The sequence below is a fragment of the Stigmatopora nigra genome, chromosome 13, assembly GCF_051989575.1.
Source record: "Stigmatopora nigra isolate UIUO_SnigA chromosome 13, RoL_Snig_1.1, whole genome shotgun sequence".
In the NCBI taxonomy this organism is placed as follows: domain Eukaryota; kingdom Metazoa; phylum Chordata; class Actinopteri; order Syngnathiformes; family Syngnathidae; genus Stigmatopora; species Stigmatopora nigra.
This window is the reverse complement of record NC_135520.1, coordinates 12,220,001-12,241,630: the sequence shown is the minus strand read 5'-3', so window position 1 is coordinate 12,241,630 and position 21,630 is coordinate 12,220,001. Positions and strand designations below refer to the sequence as shown.

Here is a 21,630-nt window from a genome sequence, read left to right as displayed (position 1 = left end):
TAAAATAACGGATAATGAATGCATTTACTTTTTGGGGGATTTCGTGACTTGGATCTTTTTTTGTATCTTGCGGCATTCATTTGCATATAAAAGCTTTTCTAACCTGACATTTTCGCACCGACAGTAGAGGTATAACTGTATATAAATCGTAAATACTTCAAATACTGTATTCACAATGAAAATAGTTCCTCTCAGCTTGATAAAAATCCAAAACAACTGGTTAATGGGATATTTAGTCCAAGTCCTCCTGCACAGTCTAGATCTTGAAGAGCAGGCCCAATTCAGTGAGGTACAGCTTCGCGTTCGGGATGAAACAGTTTAAGAGCCAGTCCTTTGTGAAGACTTTCGTGATCCAGGCGTTCCTGTTGTTCATCCAGTAGAAAGGCAGCAAGGCCTTTTTATTGTTTTTTAAAGCATGAGGACGGAAGGTTGAACTTTTAGACTAAGGCTGGCTTTACCATGAAGCCAGCCAGCAGCATCCCCTACACATGATGACCATCAGACGATCCGTGTGAACCCTTGCACTTTCAGTTCATCTTTGAATAAGAATGTCCAGGAAGGCATCCTCTTCCCTTTACGTAACGTTTCCTGCTGTGGCCATGTTGCGGAGCTGACCTCGCTCCCTCGGCTTGATGCGGCTCTGCTTTTCACCTTAACTCCCCACTCCACAACGGGGAGGCGGCGGTGGCTCCGGTAGTGATTATTCAGCAGGATACCTCTGAGGCATTTTAGACAAGAATTAAAAATCGAAAAATAGCTGGAAAAGGCTCGCCGTAGTCTTTATCCGAGCGGTAATGTGCGCGATGTGAAGTGCAATCCGATGAAAACAGGACAAGAAATATTTGTCGCGTCATTCCTCTGCAATGAAATTCCTCTTCTTGGGGGCATCATTCTTCTTCTGTATTGAAATTCTTCATCTTTGGCGCTGAGTGCCACCCAAGTCAGCACCGAGGAATGGAACCTTGACTCCTGCCATTTTTTTAAATCTCCCGTCCTTTGCTTGAAAAATGTTTACATTTTAATGAACTTTTTTATACTTAATATAAAATTGTTGATGTATGTACTGAAGCCACAAAGTGGTGAAGGATAACATTACAATAATATCTTGAAATACGAGTGTCCCCACATACAAGCATTTGAGATACGAGGAAAATGCCGAGCAAGTTTTTGCCTTGTGATACGTGACAAATTTAAGATACGAGCATACTACATGGTTCCCGATGCGGTCGACCAGGTGGCTGAGTATACGAGAGGCTACTTATGAGAACAGCATCGTTTTGTCTTCCCCGATGCATGCCCCTCTCCGAAAGATATCTACAAGCGTACGGTTGCATTTTTCTACTCGAGATAGCGAGACCGAAAATATAAGGAATCTACATGGACTTAAAAGCAAAGCAAGCATCTGAAAAAGACACCAGCGAAACCCACCAAAGGCAAGTCTTGGCTGATTGGATAATTTGAAAACACTGGGTTATGAGGCATGGAAAAGCCAGGAAGTTCCGGCTCGAAAACCGCGGTGAAACACATGAACATCTTAGCTTCAGTTATTGCACAAGGTTTAAATTTTGTGAACCGTAAGATTAAAACTCATTTTTAAGTGTTTGTATAGTATTCTAAGTTCATTTAAGATAAATTTAAAGTTTATGTTACGAGCGCGTTGCGTTCAACCCTCCTGTGCGTTGTCTCTCTCTCTCTCAGCCGCACATTCGGCACTACTTTCTGTCTATACTGAATAATGTCACATTTTAAAATTGAAGATTATAATGACTAGAAAGGTATTTCTTACTTTGTGAGTAGGTGGTGAATTAGAACAAATAAAAATATATTTTTCAATTGTAATATACTGTTTTTGGTGTTTTTCCAAGGGTGGAAACGGATTAATTTGTATTTAATTCATTTCTATGGCAAATTAAATATTTGAGATTTGAGTAAACTGACATACGAGCTCGATCCCAGAACACATTAAGCTTGTATCTCAAGGTATTACTGTAGTACCATAGTCTAAATAGGTATTGATACATTTGCATGAATTTTACATAAAAGATGAGAAAACTTCAAACATCCAATTAGTTTTGCCCAGGTATCGCAGTTTCTTTGTATATGTTGATGTATAACAATAAGGTTGCATGAGCATACCAACTTGCGGATCTCGGTCTCCAGGTTCTGTATGCAGTCCAGCTTCCGTTTACGACAGCGTTGGGCAGCAATGCGGTTTTTACTACGACGACGAATGTCATGAATGAACTCCAGTTGTTCTGAGGTCAGTTTGTGCATCTTGATTAGGATTTGGAAGTCATTCCGTGGTAGGTTTGTAATCTGGTCCACAGGAAAAGGGAGCTTTACCTAAATGCAAAAATATATTGTCAAAAAAATTGGATGTTAAAAAAGAGGCAGTGAACTGTGATAATCAATGCTGAAAATTTGCATCAGATTAAGTGTAGCTACTGTTCACAAATTTAAACTTTGACAAAAATCCACCCCTGCACTCCACTAGCTAATGTCTTGCTGTGTATGAGATCTGATCTTGGACCTGATTACCTATGAAATTAAGCAACACTGTGCATTCACATCTGTATTATGCTGTTATGACTTGAGTCTGAGATTCTTTTTAAACCGTTATTTTAAATTTGCCAATCATTTTACTCAAGTTTTAATTTTGTGATTTGGATATTTAAAACATGTTTTACTATTATTTCAGTTACTTACTTTTATCATTACTTTAGTTTTGAGGGTATTTGGGTTGTTTAAATGTGACTACAAAATAAAAACTGGAGATGTAAAGTCTTTAATCATTACAACGACAAATTAATGTATTTACGCACAAATTTGAAATCCAAAAACATTATTATTAACACATGAAAATAATTATTAAAAGTAATCTCACACACAAGTAGTAATAGCATAATACAAATACAAATGTCAAGCAATAGGTCGTAGTCATAGTGACCTTGCTCCAAAATTACTATGACATCCAACAACTCATGGTTTACTTTTAATTGACCAACTGGAGGACAAGGTTAATTGAAAAAAAAATAACTGAAGGGAAATATGTTCTGATGTTACTGTGGATCTTATGGAAATATAGCAGATGTCTATGGAAAAGGGAGTTTTTTTTAATTTTTTTTAAAGGAGATCAAAATGTGTTGAACTCAGTGAAGTTCATTCATTCCCCTTCTGTACCGTGCAGTCTCATGCAAGGGTTGCCAGAGTCTATCCCAGCTGACCTCAAGCTAAAGGCAGACTACATCCTAGAATGGTTGCCAGTCAGTCGTGGAGCACACAGCGAGACAAATAACCATTTGAACTCACAATCACACCACCACCAGCGGGAATCGAGCCCACGCCTGCCCGCACTGAAGTCAAGCGAGTGAGCAATACACCATCAGGGGGCAAAGTGAACTTGTAATGCAAAGTTGTAAGATAAACAACCCCCCCAAAAAAATCCGAAAAAAACACTGAGTTAGACATGAAAATAAAGCACAATATAATTCTTTCTTTTTTTTTTTGTAAATGAATTTTCTTTTTGCTACTGGTTGAAAGAGACCAGATGTCAAGCAATCAGGGTGCTGGGAGATGTCTGTTCATAGTAATGTTCAAATGGACACATTTATTTGAATTAAAAGCCTAAGTCGAATACAAATGATTCATGCAAACACCTCATTTAGACCCAATCCGTCACAAGTCATGAGGAGTTCTGGAGCCTATCCCACCTATGGGCACTAACTAGGCAGGGAACACCCTGAATTGGTGCCCAGCCAATTGCAGGGCACAAAGAGACGGAAATATATTCCTGTTCACACTCATACCTAGGAGTGAATATAGTGTACAACCAGGCTACCTTGCATGATTTTGAGATTTGGGAGGAAACCCATGCAAGCTCAAGGAGAACATGCAAACTCCACACAATGAAGACCGACCTCCAATCGAACACTCGACCCTAGAACTGTAAGGCCGACACACTAACCACTTCCAACAGGTTGCCCTTGGGTCTAGACTAAATATAATTTCAATAATTTGAACAATGTCCTGTGGACAGCTTTTCAAAAATGACACTTAGACCTTTGAACCGTTATAGGGCAAGTTATAAAAATTAATATTAGCCATTACTGTAATGTAATTTTTTCAATGTATAACTTATTATAGTGTGTGTGTATATATATATATATATATATATATATGTATATATATATATATATATATATATATATATATATATATATATATATATATATATATATATATATATATATATATATATATATATATATATAAGTCTCTTTGTAAATGCTTTTCATATTGTATTAGTTTTAGTGAGTATAACAGCATCGTAGTCATCCTTATGGCTGACATGTCAGCATAAACACCCTACTGTCTGACTGAAAAATCAATCACTCACTGGTCATTCGACTAAAGATGCAGGAACATCGCGCTGAACAGGACTCCACTGTAGGAACTCTCACTGTCCACTTTGCAGTCTGGTAATAAACCTAATTTTTATTTAAGTTGATCTCACTCTTTATTAGCCTGCTCCTGAAGTTGTATTTTCAGACCTAACATACTTTGGTGCCGAAAGCCCGAGGCCCAACAGCCAACAATTGCCGGGGCGACGACGGAGCACGACGACAGCATCCTCCATTGAAAGGGTCAACCCGGTGAACGTTCCCTCGCCGCTCCGGTGATCTGGTGACGGGTCCCCGAAATAGGGCAGGTTCGGAACGAGAAAGAATGTGAGTTCACCCTTTGATTTCTGTCTCCGTGAAGTGTGATAATTTGAATGAGTATTATCACTGCGGTAAGATTAACAGTTAGCGGTCAGGGACCAGTTTATGATATAACAAGTAAATACTATATCCTGGAGAAGTAAGTTACTTTGTAAATACACCTTTTAAAGCTTTTGCAACACTGCATAAAGAGGTGATCCATCCACCAATCACAAATGACAGATTATGAGGTACTACTGGGAAGAATGGGACCGGTTAACCGATATGAGAGCATCCCGGGCTCAGCCGGAGCATTTAAAAACCATACAAAGTCCACTTAATAAAGCTATCTCACCCTACATTTCCCCAAATAAAATTTCCAAAGTAACAAATAAGAACACGCAAACATAACGAGTGGTTTAAAAGAAAAAAAATGCGAACGTTCTGACTTGTACGTTTGCTGCTTTCATTAAATGGCAGAAGTAGAACAAGAATGAGTAAGGGACTTATAGTCTTGGTCTGTTAATAGTCAGGGACTCTCCTAAGACAAAAGTCAGGGACTTTTTGGTCTTGGTGTTTTCAGAAATATTGGGTGAATCACAAAGTAAGTGGGTTTATTGTCAGACTGCAGAGTGGAGATCGGGGGGTTGCTAGATGTGGGGTATGTGTGGATGCGTGTTGTGGGAAGTTGCATGTCTCCCACGGTGGGTGGATAGGAATGGTTTCTGTACCAATTTGAAGGATATGTGAAAGGTTTGATGAACGTAGGAAGGGAATTGTTGAAGAAAAGAGTTTTGTCAGTGAATAGAAAAGAAAGTGTAGCAAAAGCAGCTGAAGGTGTGCAGAAAGTTGATTTGAGGAGAGTAGAGTGGAGTTAATATATTTTGTGTGCAGTGTTCCTGCAGAAAATGGCTCTTATCCTAAGTAAACATTGTTTTCTTGGTGGGGGGAGATGAGTCAATAGGAATACAATAGGAATTCAGCCAGTAAATTTACCTATCCTGGGGTGGTTAGAAATATAAGGGTAATTTGAAAATTAGACCTTAAAAATTATTTGATTGTTAATGATATACGGATTGCATAAGCATCAATTGATGTCAATCAAATGACGTCGACCTATTTCCTTTGGGAGTGATTATTGCTGATAGGACAGCAAAAGGTGATTAGCTGCCAAGAAGCTCAAACTTGGGATGGCACTCTTCATCAGTGATGAAAATTTGCAGACCACTGATGTCTGATTATGAGTGTGAGCATGAATGTTTGTCTGTCTTTTTGTGTTTTTGATTGGCTGGCCACCGAGATGTAATCAATCGGTTAGATATCAAGGTGGAAAAGGATTTAGAAATTTGAAATTGAATTCTGTAATCGCCAATAAGCCCTTTTTAAGGGATGGCGGCAAAGGATTTGGAAATTTGCAAATGTATTTCTGAAATTGCCAAAATAAGCCCTTTTTAAGGGATGGCAGCAAAGGATTTGGAAATTTGCAAATGTATTTCTGAAATTGCCAATAAGCCCTTTTTCAGGGATGGCAGCGACAAATTATGGGGGGAAAAAATCCTGAAGGAAATGCATTGAATTTGGGTTAGCAGGAGATTGTGCTTCTCAAGGTTCTCTCAGTTGAAACGTTTGAGGAGACAGCTGAGATAAACTTTCTGACGTAATAAAACGAAACGCCAACCACTCCAGTATAGATTGGAAATATTGCTCAGCAAGCAATGCCATAGAACCATTGGAAACTATTTTTATTGGTCTTTTTGTCTCCATATGCAAAAAAAGAGGTGAAAGTGTTTCAATTGAGACTAAGCCTTCTTACAAAGGGTTCAAATAAACAACCAGAAAAAGAGAAGCTGCAGTGGGAGGTGGAAGGAGCCACTCAACGCGAGAACGGCCTCTATGCAAACAAACCATGCATCCCACAATCATTGTTTGAAGCAATTGCAAAATTGAGCCATGGGAGGAGCCATGTCTCAACAGGGGAGGGGATGATCAGTATAGTACAACATACAATGCATGTTCCCAGTGGTCACCAAACCTACTTTAAAAAAAATAACATTTGCAGAAACTGTCTCACTTGCTGTAGACACAACTCTCAAGGCAATGAACAACACAAGAGGGGAACAAGGCAGACATGGACATATCCCTTCGAGGTTCTGAACATGGATTTCATTGAGCTGAACCAAGGTGGCATATACAGGTACTGTCTGGTGTTCATTAAGCAAGTGGGTTGAGATATGTCCAACCAAGAAAACGGACGCCACGGCAGTCACAAAAGCCATATGCAAAAGTGATGGTGGTGCTCGCTTCGTGAGCCGCGTGATCCAAGCTATGGGACGGCCTCTTGGAATCGACCTCAGGTATCATTGTGCTTGCCGCCGCCAAAGTGCTGGACTCATTGAAAGAACCAATTGAACAGTAAGACTCAGACTGGTGGTGGAGGAGACTGGAGAAACAGATTCTCTCACTCAGTGGTTAAATGTTCCAAGAAAGAACTGTGATGAATGCAAATTATCTGCCGACATCTTCTCGGTCTCCCACACAGGAGGTCCTGTCCCCAGGCGACCTGGTACTCTTCAAGGTGATAAAAAAAAGTGTTGGTTATCTCCACGTGGGGACGGACCTCACCGTGTGATTTTGACCGCTAACTTCGCCAAGTTGGCCACCACCGTCATGACCAGGATCCAGTGTGGGGCTCGGATGTGCCCCTCAAACACAAACACTGGTCAGTCTCCTCCAAAAAACCTAATGGGTCTGTTCCCCTGGGTGCGTGAGGTAAAGGAACGCCCTGCGTCTAGAGACCATTGCCTGCAAGTTCCGGGCCTGTGACGGCACATCAGTCTGGCTGCGGCAAGGCCGAGAGGCCCAGGTAGCCGCCACGGCCCAGGTGATTTTCCAGGGCCGCCCTGCTCTTAACGGAGTGGCCACCCAGCGGGGAGGTGTTTGTGCCATTGTGGGACATTCGTGATGCGCCTTCATCCCTGCTGGCGTATCCTACTGAGTTCATGATGCCCTACAAACTATGAAGAACATATAGGACGCTATAACCTAAGATCCGATTCCACAACAACAATGGCTTGACTGATTACTCTTGGGCTCATGGACACAGACTACCGTTCGTGACTGTCATTGCTCTTATGCTTGTTATCCTAACCTGTTGTTTGCCCTGCTCCTCAGCTTCTCAACATACCATGATTATTGAAACCCAGCTAATGCTAACTCGTATTCACATGCAACAATTCATATCCCAATCTGACCCTGATGTTGTGCTACTGTCTGACACTGATTAATATGTCTTTCCTATTCTGAGACACCAGGTACCCCTACTGGTCAGTCTAAACTCCAGTGTGAAGTAATTTTTGAAGAATCTTGTTCAAAAGTTGTGTCTCTATCAAACTAGGTTCCGATGTGTTTATTCTCACAAACAGGAGGGATATGTAAGATAAGACAAAGTCTCTTTGCAAATGCTTGTTCATATTCTATTAGTTTTTGTGAGTATAACAGCATCGTAGTCATCCTTATGGCTGACATGTCAGCATAAACACCCAACTGTGTGACTGAATAATCAATCCTAGTCTTGTGATTGGGCTGACAAGTCAGCACAAATACTCAACTGTCCGACACTAATCAATTACTTTTTCCCTGCAAATGACTGAAACGTATCTGTCCAAAGTCCTAGTGACAACTGTCAGTTTTGCCTGTATTTAAGACACACTCCCTGGTCATTCGACTAGTTGCAGGAACATCGCGCTGAACAGGACCCCACTGAAGGAACTCTCACTGTCCACTTTGCAGTCTGGTAATAAACCTATTTTCTATTTAAATTGATCTCACTCTTTCTTAGCCTGCTCCTGAAGATGTATTTTCAGACCTAACAAATATATATATCAAATATAAAATAATATGATAATATAAATATAAAATGTATATAAAGGAATTGGGCGAAAATGATTGTTTTCTTTTTCAGACCAGCCATGCGAGTAAGGAGTAGGCGGGTAAAATTGCAGTCACCTGACATTCCCTTTTGTATTTGCTGTAAAATAAAATAATAACATACATATTATAAAAAACGGCAGAATGTTGGGTTAATTCTGTAATAATATTATATATGTGTGCATTAAATCATTTTTGTATGAAAGCTTCTTCAAATTGTCTGAAGAGAACTCGGGTCGTAACAAGTCACTGTGTCCTCGTGTCAAGGACTGTCGACCTGACATCTCACCCAGTCCCGGGCTCCGAGGACTGTTGATCTGGGTTTGCAACGAAGAGCTGTGAAGGACTCTTGATACCAGCAAATAGCTATCAATCACCTCCGGGAATACTCACATAGTAGTCACATAATTGTTATGTCGAATGGAGTCTTGTTTGTTTAAATTCAAATGAAGTTTGTTTTTAGTTTCCCCTTTTCATTATTATTAAATACCTTAATTCTTAAGATTAATGCAGATGTTGTTTTTGCTTACGCAGTTGGATTAATCAATAACCTTGTAATTGTTTTGATTTATGGCTCTAAAGCTGTACGAGAAATTACTGTTCGGGAGGATAATTCGGAGACGGAGAGGAAGTCTGGATGTATCTTCACTTATAGGTTTACTCCCCAAGAGGCCTATTAAATTAAATGTCAAAAATTTAATCAGATGTTTGCCTGCAGTGTTTTAATAATTATATTAAAGTATAATTATTTATGAACCTATCAATTTCCTAAAACAATGGGAAATTATTTAAAATTCAAATTTTGTTCTTATTTGAATCGGCAGAACACTTCCGCCTGATGGACAAATAATTTTACTGCAATTGTGTCCGGTACGGGGTTAAAAGTGCACTTACCGGGAAATCAAACACCCTGGGCCCGGTTATAGTCTCTAAAAATCACTGGTACTTTTATTTATGATGCGGTATTCATATTTATTCATTTAATGCTGTTTTTGGCTGGATTTAAAGTCATTTTTGTGTATTTTGTTGCTTTTCGCGGCCGTATTTGGACATTTCGCTTCTCATGGCTGTTTTTTTGCCAGGGAAATCACTACCCTGGGCTCGGTTTAAGCTTCCAAAGAGCTCCAGTATCTGTATTTAATCATTGAATGCCGTTTTCCGCATGAGTTTAGCACATTTTAGTGGATTTTGGGGGTTTTCGCCATTGGCTTCCATGGCTGTCTTTTACCGGGGAAATCACTACCCTGGGCTCGATTTAAGCTTCCAAAGACCTCCAGTATCTGTATTCAATCAATAAATGCCCTTTTACGTGTGATTTTAGCACTTTATAAATATACAAAATATTCCTGAATACTCTTGTCACAGGAAGAGTATTCAGGAATATTTTATTAAGCAGCAGCACCATATCTGAACTTTGTAAGACTTGCATTTGTCAATGTAAAAATAAAAGATATTTCCCCATCAATTTTTTTGCACTTTGGAATAATTTCTTGCAGCCGTGAGAACAAATGAAGACAACGTAGCAGTTTTTTAGTTGATAACTTTTTGGAGTTCGAGATATGCAGAAATATATACCTGTTAAATATATTTTAATTTTAAATAATTTCCCATTATTCTAGGAAATATAAATTCAAAATAATTTGCTGAGAACCTTAATTCAAAGATTAATCTCAATGTTTTCTATGCTGGTGCAAATTACAGTATCTATGGTTATAACTACATTTTTCTTCTGTCATTATAGTACTTACTGTTGTAACTACTTAGTTTGACCATGAATAAATGCCCTTGTTATTCTAAATGAATGTTATCTGTAACGTGTTATTCTAAATGAATGTTATCTGTAACTTGTTATTCTAAATGAATGTTATCTGTAACTTGTTATTCTAAATGAATGTTATCTGTAACTTGTTATTCTAAATGAATGTTATCTGTAACTTGTTATTCTAAATGAATGTTGTTATCCGTAACTTGTTATTCTAAATGAATGTTGTTATCTGTAACTTGTTATTCTAAATGAATGTTGTTATCTGTAACTTGTAATTCTAAATGAATGTTGTTATCTGTAACTTGTTATTCTAAATGAATGTTGTTATCTGTAACTTGTTATTCTAAATGAATGTTGTTATCTGTAACTTGTTATTCTAAATGAATGTTGTTATCTGTAACTTGTTATTCTAAATGAATGTTGTTATCTGTAACTTGTTATTCTAAATGAATGTTGTTATCTGTAACTTGTCATTCTAAACGAATGTTGTTATCAGTAATGGGCGTATATGGCCCTCGGGCCAAGGTTGAAAAACTTGTACTTGTCGGTCGGGCAATTAGTCGTTCGGCTAATTCTACGTTCGGCCAGATGCCCCCTTTGGCGAGTCGGCCTTCGGCCAGACGTCAGTCGACTAAATGTCTTTCGGCAAGTAAACCGTGTGCCCTCACACTCACACTTCATGACAATTTAGAGTTTTTTAACAAGCCCACCCTGCATGTTTTCAAGATATGGAAAGAAACCGGAGTACCTGGAGAAAACCCACACAAGCACAGGAAGAAAACATGCAATCTCCACAAAGGTAGGTCCGGACCTAGGATCAAACCCTCAATCTCAGAAATGTGAGGTCGATGTGATAATAACCAGACGTCCACCGGGCCGCCCCTAAACAGTGCCTCACCTACTTAATATTACTAACCATTATTTCATTCATTGGTTAGGGTCTCATCTATCCACTTATTAACCTAAAGCATGTAATTAATATATAATCAGGTTTTACTTGATAGGAGAAAGAAAACATACAAACCTCCGGTCGGGATACTCTGTTACCACTTTCACTGTCTCCTTCTGAAAAAGACCCCGACTCGTCACTGGAGTTTACACCGCTGGCACCAAATCCTTGCTCACTTTTGATGTTAGGGCAACCCTGAGAAAAAATAGCCTCTTGACTTTGAAGGTCCCTATGCTCTTCTTTGCCTGTTAGGCACTGAGATAGGCCAGTGATACAGCCAGAGTGTGGGGATAGAGAGAAGTCAATGTGTTGCAAGTTGGAATGTGGGCTGTCGCTTCCTCCATCCTCTGCAAATGAGAATGAAGAATGGGAGCTGGAAGTCTGTGTAAGGGGCTCAGAGGGGACAGGGGAATATGCTGACGTCTTGACAGGAACAAGACAGTTTGCAATAAGGCATGTACTGCTAGTGGAAGTTTTATCAATGTGCATCAGGCCTGGGATCTTTTCACTGAAATTTTCAACTCTGCAGTGGGGCATCATTTGTTGGGGATCATTTTCAGCTGAAGAAAAAATTACGCTGCGTCTGTCTAACTCCCCTTTATATTTAGATGAGGAGGCTTTAGGCATGGAGCTGTCATTGTTGATCAGTGCTTCTGGTACATCTACAATCCCACACTTGAGGTTGACCATTGATTCTTTTTTGTCCTTCTGTCTATGTTTGACTAGTTCTCTGTAATGGCTGAGAGACAATCTATTGGAGAGCAGTTGTTCTATGGTAGTACTTGGCATGGTGCTAAGATCCATCCCTCCTCTTTGGAGGTAAGAGCGCAGGCATGACGAAGATGAACCCCTGCTCGGATAATGCTCAACAGCTAAAGGCACACCTTCAACCTCTAATTCCATCTCCAGAACCTCTTCTGTACACAAATCTGGGTTGTATCCATGTCGATCATCTCCTTCATCCTCAAAGACAGGTTCCTCTTTGATTCGCGTGGGGCTAAGTGTTTGCGTGACATCTGAGCAGTCTGTAAGCGGTGAGCTGACTGGGCTGGAGGAGGTATTGTTGGCCAAGATTATGTCATCATTCTCATCCTTCTCATCATCATTATCATCATTAACATCATTATCATCATCATCATCATAATCATCATCATTATTACCATCGAGGGCTTCACTGTTATGTTGATACTGATATTTCCTGTATTTAGGGGATTGAGGAAGGTCTGTTGGAAGTGGCATTGTGATTGCTACATTGCTGGTGTGCTGCCTACTGTCTGAAGAATTTTCTGTGTATATTTTCTCAGAAGATACTGTATTTTTGGCAATGTCATCACCATATTCCACCTTTCCATTATTTGTGAGTTGGCTGTCATTTTGTAGCTGGGCTTCAAGAAACTGGAAACAGGAATCCTCTAAATTGTGAACACCCAGGAAGTCAGCACAAAGGATTACTTCATGGATGTTTTCTCGGCTTAAAACAAGCTTGGCTGTGTAGGCAAACTGAAGCAGCGGGGCAAATCCCTTTGCAGTAACCTGCAGGGAAAACAGTTGTAGTCAATGTGTCGTAAAAACAGTTAGCTTTAAAAAATAATAATAATAATAATAATTAAAAAAATAATAAAATAAAAATAATGATAAAATAAAAATGACAATAAAATAATAATAATACTAAAACCAAAATAATAATAAAATAAAAAGAATTATAAAATAAAAAGAATAATAAAATTAAAAGAATAATAAAAACAATAATGAAATAAAAATAATTGCCATAATCATCGTAATCACCGTAATCACGTAATCACCGTAATCGCCATAATCACCATAATCGCCATAATCACCGTAATCACCGTAATCATCGTAATTATCGTAAAAGTTAGTGTGGAGGTGGGGCAAATAAAGCCAAACCGGGAGAAGAAAGATACCAAAATGTCAAACAAAATTACAATTAGGTTTAGTTTTAGGTTAGATTAAACATATTTTGATTGTCTGCATTGTAATCAAAGTTTGAATGAACCCAGCATTTAAATTCTTTTAAGTTATGTTACGAGCATGTTGCCATGTGAAATGCTTTTGCTTTGCTGTTCTGTTGGGTTCCAGTTTTTGTCCACCTTTACAACGTCTTTTTGAGTCCGATTCAGTTACCGCAACCAAAATGGCGCAGCCGGCGGCCGCGGTAGCTCCGTCTACTCTTGTTGGTTTTGTGTTTTTGCTGCTTTTATGTTTTAATGATTTGATAATTCCATTACTTTGATTTGCTTTGTACTTTGGGCTTTTTGCTTTGCAGTTCTGTCTAATCACCATCTTGCTACTGCCACAATGTAATTTCCCGAATACGGGATGAATAAAGTTATCCAATCCAATACATGGTATAGACATGGTTCAAATGAATTAGTCAAAGCAAGTACAAATATAATCATTTTACTTGCTATGTAATATTAAACACTATCAATAAGCTGCCATTTAAAAAAATATTTCATTAAAAATACAAAGCAAATTACCAGATGGTGTTTGTATTAAAGCTGTAAAAAACTTACAAATTATGTACAAAAATTACAATCATGTTGACAATCATGTTACTTTACAGTGCAAGCCATCTCAAAATTGACTGCCACCCGCTGGACATATTTCTAAATTCAAGTACGTAGTGCAATGTGCTGGCCTTAATTTTTATTCAATATTCTTATATATGTACTCATACACACGCTCTTGCTTCGTGAGAAAAAATAACTAGAAGACTTACTAAAATACAGACTAGACAGCTTAGAGAACAATACCTGATAATGCTATTGAACACACTTACTTCTTGTGAAGTGTGCCAACAATATTTTAATTTTAAATAATTTCCCATAATTTTAGGAAATATATATTCAAAATGACTTACTGAGAACCTAAATTCAAAGATTAATCTCAATGTTTTCTGTGCTGGTGTATATTACAGTATCTACTGTTATAACTACTTGTTTTCTTCTGTCATTATAGTACTTACTATTATAACTACTTTGTTTGGCCATGAATAAATGCCCTTGTTATTCTAAATGAATGTTGTAAATCTGTAACGGGCCGTATATGGCCCGAGGGGCGAGGTCAAAAAAACATGTGCACACACACGACCGGGGGCGGGGCGAGCCCGTCAGCACAACATCCTTCGGCTGGCTAGTCGGTCTGCTAATTAGTCGTTCGGCTAATTCTACGTTTGGCCAGATGCCCCCTCAGCGAGTTGGCCCTCGGCCAGACATCAGTCGGCTAAATGTCTTTCAGCAAGTAGACCGGCCACAGTTGACCCTCACCAGTTTGCTTATAGAGCAAACAGGTCCACTGAAGATGCTATCGCCATAGCTCTACACACAGCACTGAACCACCTGGAGCACCATGGGAATTATGTGAGGATGCTTTTTATTGCCTATAGCTCAGCCTTCAACACTATAATACCGGACATTCTGGCTGATAAACTCTCCCACCTTGGACTATCCTCTTCCATCTGCTGCTGGATAAAGAACTTCTTAACCAACCGACCACAAACTGTTAGACCTGGTCCCCATCTCTCTTCCTCCATTACACTGAGTACTGGCTCCCTTCAAGGCTGTGTACTGAGTCCTCTTCTGCACTCCCTATACACATACAACTGTACAACAACTGACCAGTCTAACTCCATCATCAAATTTGCCGATGACACCACTTTGTCGCCTTCTGAGATGAGGTCAACAAACTGTCTTCGTGGTGCTCGGTGAACAATCTCACACTGAACACCAAGAAAACTAAAGAAATAATCCTGGACTTTTGCAGACGCAGCAGAGATCTGACCCCACTCCTCATAAATGATGTGTAGACAGGGTCCAGTCCTTCAAATTTCTGGGGGTCCACGTCACGGATTAGCTCTCCTGGTCTACAAATACCACGGCAGTAGTGAAGAAGGCCCATAAATTACTTCATTTCCTCAGGGTACTCAGGAGGAACAACTTAGACACCAAGCTTCCGGTAACCCTCTTTAGAGCCACTGTGGAGAGCATCTTGGTATACTGCATTACAGTGTGGTACGCTGGAAGCACGGCAACAGACAAAAAGGCCATACAGAGAGTGATTAACACTGTCCATAGGATCGTGGGCTCTCTGCCCTCACTGGTAGACATTGCCAGCCCTCGTTACTACAGCAGAGCCAGGAACATTGTCGGGGACCCACACTACCCTGGTCACCTGTTACAGCTGCTGACGCTACAGGTCTCACAAAGTACGGACAAATAGGCTTAAGAACAGTTTTTCCCCCACTTCCATCAGGACTCTAAACTTGCGGTAGCTCGACACACAGTACTTTTGGTGAGGTAACATGAAAGACGTTGCGGCAGAATGTCAACGAATCTGAAATTATCCCTTATTTGAGCCTTTTGCTGGGAAAAGGCACCTTATGGAGAAGCACTACCAATTTTGTCATACGCATCTAGGTATGATGACAATCAGGCTTTTGTCGGGTCAATGATGATGACAAAGCCTATGTCGGATTATTATCAAAAAGAATCCCCGGATAGGAAGGAGAGACTGGGGGTGTGACGTCTGCAGCTGCGACACTGTAGCGTGAAGAAGCTCGCAAGCAGCTGCCACATCAGTAGAAGGGGTAATAGTCATACCTTGAGATATGATCTTAATGCGTTCCAGGACTGAGCTAGTATGTTGCTTTGCTCGTATCTCAAATCAATGTTTCCCATGGAGACAAACTAAAAAGTTAATTTGATGTCACGCTCTGTAAAAAAACACCAACAATGGAAAAAAAAATATTGGTTGTAATTCACCATTTACTCACAGAGCAACAAATAACTAATCCTGATATTTAACAATAAAAGACAATAGACATTTAATACAACGCGGAGTTCACGGATGGTAGAGACCTGATGGATGCGCCCGTAACGCAACATAAACTTTAAATGTAACTTAAATTCCTATACACACACTTAGAAAAAGTTTTAAACTGACGTTGCAATAAATTTAAACCTTCTTGTGAAATAACCAAGGCAAAAAGGTTAGTGTATTTCGAACTTCCTGCTTCTCCATGCGTATTTTTGAGCAAGCTCAGTCACGCGTACACTACATGTTTTTCGATTATTTCGTTCGTATTATTGATTGTCATCATACACCTTTTCTTCACAGTACCCTACATTGCTTTGGGCCCATTGTTTCCCTTAATTCTACACTGAGGAATGCAAAAAAAACACAGGAAAAATGCAGTGCTCTGTCCAGTGCTCGTAGAGATCTTTGCACGAGGGAGATGCGGAGAGAAAGACAGTGCGCTGAAATCATGAGCAGCCTCTTGCGCTTGCTCGTATCTCAAAATCTGTCTCATAAATCATGGTAAACATTTGCTCAGAATTTTACTCGTATCTCAAATTCCCCTTATCTCAGGGCACTCGCATGTCAAGGTATTACTGTATAGGCATTTATCTCGATAATGTGCGAGAACCCCTGAAGGATGTAACAAACGGCTGATGCTAATAGCTACCAGCTCGATATCTCGACGTTCCCCATAATAATAGCTGGAATACTTGGTCTGAAGAGCCCATTCTTCTCCTGGCACTTGCACCCCTTCTATTTCTCTTTAACTCCGCAGGAGTTTCAAGGGGCCTCCAGGTGTTGCGTAACACTAACAGCTGATCCCGTGTGTAGGACATGAGAGGCATGGCTGAATGGGTACAAAAACAAACAAAGACTGCCTCACACACACGACGGGTGGAGTCAGGTCGTAAAAACATTAAAGTATAAAGTAAGGTATTAAAAAAAATTAAAATGTCATTAAAAAAATGAAAAGCTGCAAAAATGTAAAAAAAAAAAAGGATGGAGACAAGATGGTGGCGCAAATGCATGCAGTGTCAAACTCTCCCTACATCTTTACTTGTTTCATCTACTGGCATGAAACACTTCAAAGCACAGACAAATAAAGGAACTACAATTGAAGGAGAAATCAATCCGTGACCCAATGGACAAAGCCACAACTTTACATGATTACTTTATAGACTCTGTTAAAGAACTGACACCTAGCATCCCTCAAATAGAATATCACCCACCACAACCACCAAACACCAATGAACCCATTCTTAATCCAAACATAGTTACGTAGTCACAAGTTAAAAACCATGAACCTATAAGCATCCTTCAGTCCATCTCAAAGGTCTTGGAAGATAGTCGCGAGCAAATTGTGGATCACATCAACAGCAGTTCATTCACCATTAACAGGCTGCAATTCGGCCCGAAACGATGGTGTGCTTCGTTCTAGAAAACATAAAATCCAAACGAGATAAAGGCAGGGTCGTTGGTGTGGTTTTCATTGAAAAAAAACGGAATTTGGCCCCATCGACCAACAAATACTGCTCTCTCATTTAAATTTTTCACCAGGGACGCTAAATTGGATTGAATCATACTTATCTGTAAGATCGCAGTGCGTCAGGATACTAAACACAAAATCTACTTTGCGGAATAACAGTCTTGGGGTACCACAGGGATCACTGCTAGGCCCACTGCTCTTCAGTCTCTACATAAATCATCTGCCAACCTTCTGTCCTTCAACTGTCACCTGCCAAATGTATGCCAATGATGGCGTCCTATTATAGGACAATAAATAATTGTTAGAAAATGATTGCAGTAAATAATAAATCAGGGTGTCTACAGGTAGGAACAAGTGCAATTTTAGACTATTTTAGACTTTTTAGACCATTGTGGGTTAAATTTAAGACCTTCACAAAGTATTAAAAATAAGAAAAAACAGACCCAGATTGCATTCAACTGACAATTATTGTCATTGAAACAAACAGAGACTACAACACGTGACATTTTCAGGTTCATTTTTTGTTCAAAATAATACCTCTGCTTAAAATGCTGTACGTTGAAAAGAACCACATTTATACATATTTTAGATATTAAGATGGGCAGAAAAAGAGAGAACCCCAGAGTGTGCGCACGTGTAGTGTGCAGCACTACATGCTTCGTAGCTCTGCACTTCTGGCAGCAACTCCAGATTCTTAAACTGGGAGAGTTTGTCTTTAGCAGCCCTTCTCAAAGCATTTCATTTAGAGAGGAGCTGGGCCATTTTGTCAACCCCAATAGGTCACGTATGTCATTTGAAGTATCATTTGTGGATGTGTCTGCCAATGAATAGAACAGAGACTCACGTGCTGATTTCAGAGAGGCCAGGTGTCTATTGGATTTAACGTGGGATTCGAGTGCCTTTACTCCCAGGGTCCCGAGCTTCAATGGTCTTTTGCACAACGTGCAGTACGCCTCAGTGTCATTGTCAGGAACACGTTTGAGCCAATCCGCAAAATCCTAACGTTCGAGCCAGCAATCATTAAACTGCATTTACCCATTGCTTATATTTTGGCCAACTGCCATTTGTCTTGCATTACAACAACTATTTGCGCCTCGCGCCAATATCCTGTGACGCCCTACACACTTGCGCTTCACGTCTGTAGTTTTATTGTTTTCCGCTAACATGGATTTCCGCTAACAGAACTACAAGGATAATAAGCCACCAAAAAAACGGAAACGCGTGACGAATAGACGCAAGAAAAATATTTTTAAAATCTACATCGATATTTTGCACTTTTGCACTCAGTCTAAAATTACCCAAATGAGATTTTAGACTTACAGTGGAAAATATCTCAGTATTTTAGACTTTAGGCCTAAAATAGAAAATGTCCATTTTTTAGACTTTTTAAACTCCGTGGACACCCTGATAAATATATGTTCAATTGGGCTTTGACGATGTAAATATATGTATGTTTATGCTGAAACATTATCAATGATTGGTCGCTGAACCAAAATTATCTAGAATCCTTATGAAGCGTGATTTATGGGTATGTGAGTGTGTGTGTTATGATTTTCTCCCTATGTTTATCCAAACCGTGCAACGTAGAGCATTACATTTTTTTATGGTGGCCAGAAAGGGCTGTCAGATCGTACTAGACGAGAATGATTGAATTTTTTCACCTTCTCCAAGTGTGTAAACTAAATCTTACAACCATTTTTCAAAAGATTCTTTTTAATAGCTCAACAAATGTCTCTTGGTTCTAAACATATTTCCAGTAATTTTCCTCTGCCATTTTCTGTAGCGTGCGAGAAATCCGCAAATGTGTGCGCGCAAAAATCACATCTTCACGCACATTGCTCGCATTTCTCCATGCATTCACTGTCAAATCCTGTGTGCGTAGTGCACAGTGCACACACGTGCGCACATGCCAGAATTTGCATAAACATCCGTAACCCGTGTGATCACAATGCGGCCAATTATTAGTCGGGAGATTTAGAGCTAGGTGATTGGCTCATGCATTTCCCCACATTGACCTCATGCTTTGAGCTGCACACCCCTAATTGCGAATGTTATTCCGTACTCAACATTGACTCAACATGTCCAAGAAGAACGAAGCGCTGGTGAGACTCCATTTTGCAATCGCGAGTTCATCTTTCACATCGCATCATCCCTCGGAAGGCTCTCCATAATTTTATATTTTTTCATATGAATCTACAACCGCGAACCCCAAAAACGTAATTTTCTTCTTGATTTCGGATGGGAACTTTGGGGTTGTAGTCACAGGGATTCGCAAAATTGTATTCTTGGGGTTTAAATCTATTTTTCCCATTAGAAAGTAATAACAATTTTCTCACAAAGCACCAATATAATTTTTGCCTAATTATTGAAATATATTTTGATTAATTCCTCACAGTGGCAAATCAAGGAATTAGACTAGACGATGCTCCCCCTCAATGTCAGAACTCAATTATAAAAAGGCAGCGAAATGTGATAAATTCCCTAGAAACTTAGTGAGTTACATATCGGTTTTCGTTTGTAAATTTGCAAAATATTAAAAATGGGATTTAGAAATATCTCGCAGTAATTTTCAATAATTTATTTCTACAGTGAAAATGTAATTATATTTATTTTCTGCAGCCTAAATTAAATTATAATTATTTTGCGGGACAAATTTATTTCTGACACAAAAATGAATATATTCCAGGCCCTCGTCCTATATGTCCACGCTAAAGAAGAAAAAACATGCTGCACAGGAACTCACAGATGCAATGACGTCAATAACTGGCTTGAGAAATTTCAACTACATTTAAACATATCAAAGACTGTATGTACTTCTCAAAGAGAGCGACAAGTAAGAGCAATCCCAACATTTTTGTCCAAGGAAAACAATCAAAGTACTCCAAGAATTTTAATACTTAGGAATGTCTCTTGACTCTCAACTGGCCTTCAAACGAAATAAACACGCTAAATAAATCAAATTCAATTTGTCCAATTTTAGGTTAATTAGAAACAATCTAACACCTGAGTCAGCAAAATTATATTTTGAAACAGTGATACAACGAATGACTTACTGCCTAACAAGTTGGTCATCGGCCTGCAGAACAACACTAAAACCAATTGAAACCATTTATAAGCAGGCTTTGAGAGTATTGGACAGAATAACACGCCAAAAACACCTCCCTGTCAGATATTAAAGAAATACAAATGCCTGAACTGGAACAATACTGTTAAATATGCAGATGCTTGCCACCTTAGTCTACAAAATCTTCCAACATAAAGCTCCTCCTCCTCTGTGTGTTTATTGTGTGTCTAGTGCACAAGGGAATAAAGATGGAAATTAGCCGGTAGCTACAATGTTACATATTTAAATATATTTTTTCATTAAAATGATTATAAATAAGTTCATTAATAAATGCTGTCTCTTCATTAACAAATCAATCAATCAATCTAAAAAAATACAGAAAACAAGTAGCCATACTGAGCTCTAAATCCAGGGAGCAGTGTGTTAATGATCCTACTGTCGCAACACCATTCATTGTGTATGAACATGCAAAGTCCCCACCTTTGATTTCCCCTGTTAATTCTTTTGAACGATCGTTTCGAAAAAGCGTTCAGCTAGCTAGTGATACCATGGCGTCGTGGATTTGCGGGAGTGGCCACAGTTCCGTGATGAGAATAATGTTGCAGTTCTTAACAAAGCTGTTGGTAGTAATGTGAAGATCCAACTCATCCATTTTGTGGGTGATGGATCTGGCGTTGGTCAAAAAGATACTCAGAAGCGGTGCCCGGTGTGGTTGCTGCCTTAGCTTAGCAGCTAGACCTGCCCGGCATCCGCTAATTTGCTTTCTTTCCCTTCGCCGCTACCGACGTACTAATGTAACGTAGTAATGAGTTGATGTTGATCTGAGTTAAGGCTTCACATCTAACACAGAGGCACATGTAGAAAACATACACCTTTTCTGTGGCTCTAACATTCCTGCAATATAAATAATACTTTTTTAGC

At 39.4% G+C, this 21,630-nt stretch overlaps 1 protein-coding gene across 1 annotated transcript in view; it reads right to left on the bottom strand.

The window, feature by feature from the left end:
- Positions 1-21,630, bottom strand: part of LOC144206256 (transcription regulator protein BACH2-like) — a 48,272-nt gene that overhangs the window by 16,689 nt on the left and 9,953 nt on the right. The window contains exons 3-4 of the mRNA XM_077731107.1: positions 11,417-12,874; positions 2,137-2,343 (exon numbers count right to left, since the gene is read on the bottom strand). Of these exons, the coding sequence (XP_077587233.1) occupies positions 2,137-2,343; positions 11,417-12,874 (1,665 nt within the window). The remainder of the gene's footprint in view (positions 1-2,136; positions 2,344-11,416; positions 12,875-21,630) is intronic.